This window comes from Cynara cardunculus, assembly GCF_001531365.2.
Source record: "Cynara cardunculus var. scolymus isolate 2C chromosome LG 1, CcrdV1, whole genome shotgun sequence".
In the NCBI taxonomy this organism is placed as follows: domain Eukaryota; kingdom Viridiplantae; phylum Streptophyta; class Magnoliopsida; order Asterales; family Asteraceae; genus Cynara; species Cynara cardunculus.
The window spans coordinates 27,908,790-27,913,485 of record NC_037528.1 but is presented as its reverse complement, the minus strand read 5'-3'; the positions used below and the strand labels follow the sequence as shown (position 1 = coordinate 27,913,485).

The following is a 4,696-nucleotide window of genomic DNA, read 5'->3' as shown; positions in this document are numbered from 1 at the left end:
AATGATAGAGTTGTATGGTGAGTGGAATGTTGATGTGGCAGTCCATGACACTCTGATAGAATGTCATGCACTGAAGATGCCCTTAGGGGATATGATTTTTTGATCCTTACTTTGTCTCTTACCGAGTAAGGTTCTTGATTTTTGTCATCTTCATCCGTGGTAAGTGATACATGCCTTTAATATCTATGGTTTTATTACAAAATATTTGTTAAAATACTGAAGAACAGTTAAAAACGTTGATTTTTATATATTAATTAACAAGATAAAATCACAAAAAAGAATTACTAATAACAACGTAGTAAAGTGATTAATGATCCTTAATATCTTGTAATGAAGGATAAGATGAAAGCAAATGAGCAGGAATACAAGAAGCACCCTTCCAAACCCTTGAATGTAATCCCAGAATTTGCTTCACTCTCTCCTTCGTCCTCTCACTACAATCCACTTGAATCATCAAACACAGCTTTGAAACAACACCCACTTCCACCATCTCCTGAACAACCCTACAACTAGCAGAAAACCTACACACCAAACACACTATTCTCACTGCCTTATCACTTGCCATATGGGAAACCCTCAAGATCTTTTTCGAAACTGTCGCCAGCCCCGCCGCATGCTCCACCAACTTCGCTCGCCCTTCCGCACACCGGCATATCTGCTCCAACGCCACCAGCATCAGCTCGCATCCCCGTCTGTCACAGGTGTCGATCAGAAGCTCTACCAGAACTGAAACCATGCCGGATTCTGCCGCCTTTATTCGGTTTCTTCCCCACCTGAGGATATCTACTACGAGCTCCAGTGAAGCTTTGGTGGTTTGTGGGGAAATACCATCTTTCAAGACTCTTACTGTTTCTTGGAAAAGATCAGGTTTAATGGCGGCCATATGCACTGGATCTGCCACCTCGAGGAGCGATCTTATCAGCATTATTGCATGCGATCGAGACTGGATGCTCCCACATCTCATGACACGCAATAATGCGTCAACGAATCCCAATTCATTATCTTTCACGAGCTTTCTCATCTGGAGATCTGTGAATTTAAGATGATGAAGCACGATCAATGCTTCATTACACGCGTCACTACCATCTTCATTCAGTACCACCGTCGTCAAAAACTCCACCGCACCAGAATCCTCCATGCAAGTTTTATTCCGATCGCTCGATTGGGCAATGGATCTCATTCTTCTCAAGCATTTGATCTGGTTTTGTGGGTGCTTTTTCGCATCTTGGAGAAGCTTGAGGATCTGAGACTTATCCACTGGTTTCTTTGGTGTGGGGATCCGATCGAACCCATGGTGTGAGTTCATGATGCACCACGACTGGATCAACCGGCGAAGGGTGTGGTTAGGGGTTAGATCGGTGTCGTACAAGGGTTGTTTTGTCATCGGACAAATCCGACTAAGGCAAGTAAACAACCATCTTTCTATGCTCACCCGATCATAGGTGATTCCAGTTGATATTGTGACTGGATCTCTCATGAGTTGCATGGAGATTGGGCATAGAAAATGTGATGGAACTTCAATTTCGACGCCCATATTCAAGCTCATGAAGATTAAAACCAGATTTGGAGTTCAAATCCTACTTCTGGTCCCGTTCGTGGTGATCAATTAAAGATTGGTTTGGAGTTATGTGTAGCAACTCCAATTTGGTTCTTATAACAAGTGAGAAAGGAGTGGAGTTGCATCAAAGAGAAAGTCAACATTGGGATCATTAAGAGGAGGGAGGGTCATAAGGGGATAATTGCTTTAGAGTCCTCAAAGTTTACACCCAATTAAAATTAGAACCATGTTATTTATAAATACAAAATAATTTGTTCCTAGACTCCATCAATAGGATTCGAATTCAGATACTACAGACTTAATTGGATTGAGCCTTGGCATGGAAACTTACATACTAAATGATAACTTTCAAATTCGGAGTGTTTTTTGTACATATCAATTGAGCTTTGACTCATTATCATTTTACTCAAAATAGAGAATAAAAAATTAAATTAAATAAAGTAATGATATGTTTGAAGTTGATTTGATTGATAAAACAAGAAAATAACATTAAGTTTTGGGGACAAGTGATTTGTATTCATTTACTTGTTTCTGTCCCAAAATAAAATTTTATATTGAAAATAGACTCACAGTTTTAGAAATATTTAATTACTGTATATTTTTTTATTAACTAAAAGACAATTCTTAAAAATAGATAGAGTGTTCAATTTCCCATCTCATAGTAATGGTATAATTTGAAAATAAACATTTTATTTTGGAAATTAAAAGCTTATTTTGAAACAAACTAAAATAAAATGTGGACACTACTTATTGACAATTTGAAAAAATAGCCAATCAACAATTAAACTTTCAACTTTTAACTATTTTTTGACTCAAATTTATTTTTAGCCAATCTTTACACAGAAAGCTTATGCATATGCATAAGAATTGGTTTTAGGTAAAAAAAAATAAGAATCTTTGAGTAGATAGTGGAATACTTACTTAAAATGTGGAATTCTTACAAAGATCCCTTATGCATATGTGTAAAGATTCTTTTTTGCCAAATTACCATTTGTTATGTATATGCATGAACATGAACGGGTAAAAATTGACTAAAAAGTGAATTTGAGTTATAAATTGATTAACAAGTGAAACTACCTATCAACTTTGATTATTTATGTAAATTTCTCACACTTATTTTTGAGATGAAGAAAGTGGAACACTGTCTATTTCAAAATATCACAAAAATACGGCATCATTTTATGTTATTCTTACTTTATATTTTATCCATTAATTTACCCATATTATTAAAATTAATAATTTCAAGTTTGATCGAGAGATTTATAGTATGTCAAATTTTTATAAACTTCTTAATAAATTGCTTTATTATAAGATTTAATTTATGGACTAAAAAATAAAATTTCATATTTAAAGACATTGTAATAAACTTATACAACATTTTTGGAAATCCTAACAATTATTTTAAAACATTTTTATAAAATAAAAAACGTCATATAATTACTTTATATGACACTATTTGAAAAAATGTTTTATGAAAATAAGAGTTTATATAGAACACTTTATTCTAAAACTGTCCTACAAAATAGCTAGGGAGGCTTTCTATTAAAAATGTTCCAAAAAAACTTGTTAAAAAAGTTTTATGAACTTATTACATCTTTAGATAAAATACTTTATATTTTTATTTCTACAGGATTTAAGATTTAGGATTAGAATTTAGGTATGATGGTTAGAATCAATAATGTATGAAGTCATAGAGAGCACACAACTTGATGTTCAAGTAGAGATTGTAATTGAATATGTCAAATTGGGTATAAACTTATATTTTATAAAACTTAGAGTACCTCCAATGAAATTATCGAAGTCAATAAAGAAGCATGGACTCGATCCATCCACGGTGGGTCTTGGAAGAAGGTAAGGCAAATTGCATAAATGATCCATGGACTAATAACTATGTTGTAATTTTAGTCCTCTAACAAAATTTTCTTTAATTATTGTGTTGAATAAACAATGTTTTCACAAAGTTAGTCTTATACGTTAACGCCATTAATCCAACTTCATTAGGGAAATTATATGCATCGTACTGTTGTGTAAGGTACAACGTTCAAATCAAGCCTAATTGTTAGAACAAATACTATTTAGAACTTTCCAATAGAAGTTTGTACTTTCCAAATATCATTTCAACAACAACCACTTTAATATATATCAATCTTCACATTTTCATGTAAGACTCGACAAAAGAATTGAATAAGTTCATTGCTAATGCATCTAAAGATTTGATACAGGAGGGATCATTTTGAATAGCCTAATTACATGATACAAGAGTGTTTTAAAGATGATATTGAAAAAAATGAAGCATTGTCAACATTAGAAATGTTTGGCGGCTACAGACGATTAACCATGTAAGATTGTATGCAAATTCCCATAGACAAAGACATGTCAGTAACTTAAGTCATAATCGTCAAATGTTCCAAGTTACTCTCTCCCTGCCCCTCTCTCTCTCTCTCTCTCACACACACATACACACACACACACACACACATATATATATATATATATAATACTTAAAGTTTAAGATAAATTGTTGATTTAACTACGAGAGGTAATGTAGATCAAAACGTTGCATTGCATCATACATCAAAGTTAGTGAAAACAATGTCAACGCTGATATCATAAACATGAACCCTATCAACTTTAACGTCAACTAGTAAAAAAAAATAGGGTAGAAGAAATCATAGACTATTAAAAGACTGACTATATATGTATTCATGCATGCTACTAGTCTCAGTGCTAAAACACTAGCTCGATCGATGACACTTTTATCTTGCTTCTAGTTTATTCTTCCTCATATTAGATCTCAATGCGAGTACTTCGAATATGGTGATGCTCTGTTGAATATGACTATGTTTCATAGGAAACAAGCTATATATAAATATGATTGTGTCTTATCTTTATCATTAACCAAAAAAAAAAAATAGTTTTGGGTGTGTACACTTGTGTTCAATTGAACACTTTAATTACATACATATAAACCCATGAGATCTTACAAGAAGTGAATATCATTTCTAGGTGATGAGGTTTATAAGGTTGAAAGTTGTTTACATAATGCTCGACATACAATGATTATGTCTAGTATACAACATCTACGTCATAAATGACTAGTGATCCTAATAAATCCCTAGATCAATATATAATATCCAT

The 4,696-nt window shown here is 33.2% G+C and overlaps 1 protein-coding gene across 1 annotated transcript; it reads right to left on the bottom strand.

Annotated features, from left to right (window-relative positions):
* Positions 1–307: 307 nt before the first annotated feature.
* On the bottom strand, positions 308–1,534 carry LOC112528983 (E3 ubiquitin-protein ligase PUB23-like). Its single transcript, XM_025140086.1, has one exon. It carries the CDS (start codon positions 1,532–1,534, stop codon positions 308–310), a length of 1,227 nt encoding a protein of 408 aa, XP_024995854.1.
* Between the last annotated feature and the right edge of the window lie 3,162 nt (positions 1,535–4,696).

What these genes read in the sequence shown, in the direction of transcription:
- LOC112528983 (XM_025140086.1), bottom strand. Translation starts at nt 1,534, where the DNA reads ATGGGCGTCGAAATTGAAGTTCCATCACATTTTCTATGCCCAATCTCC.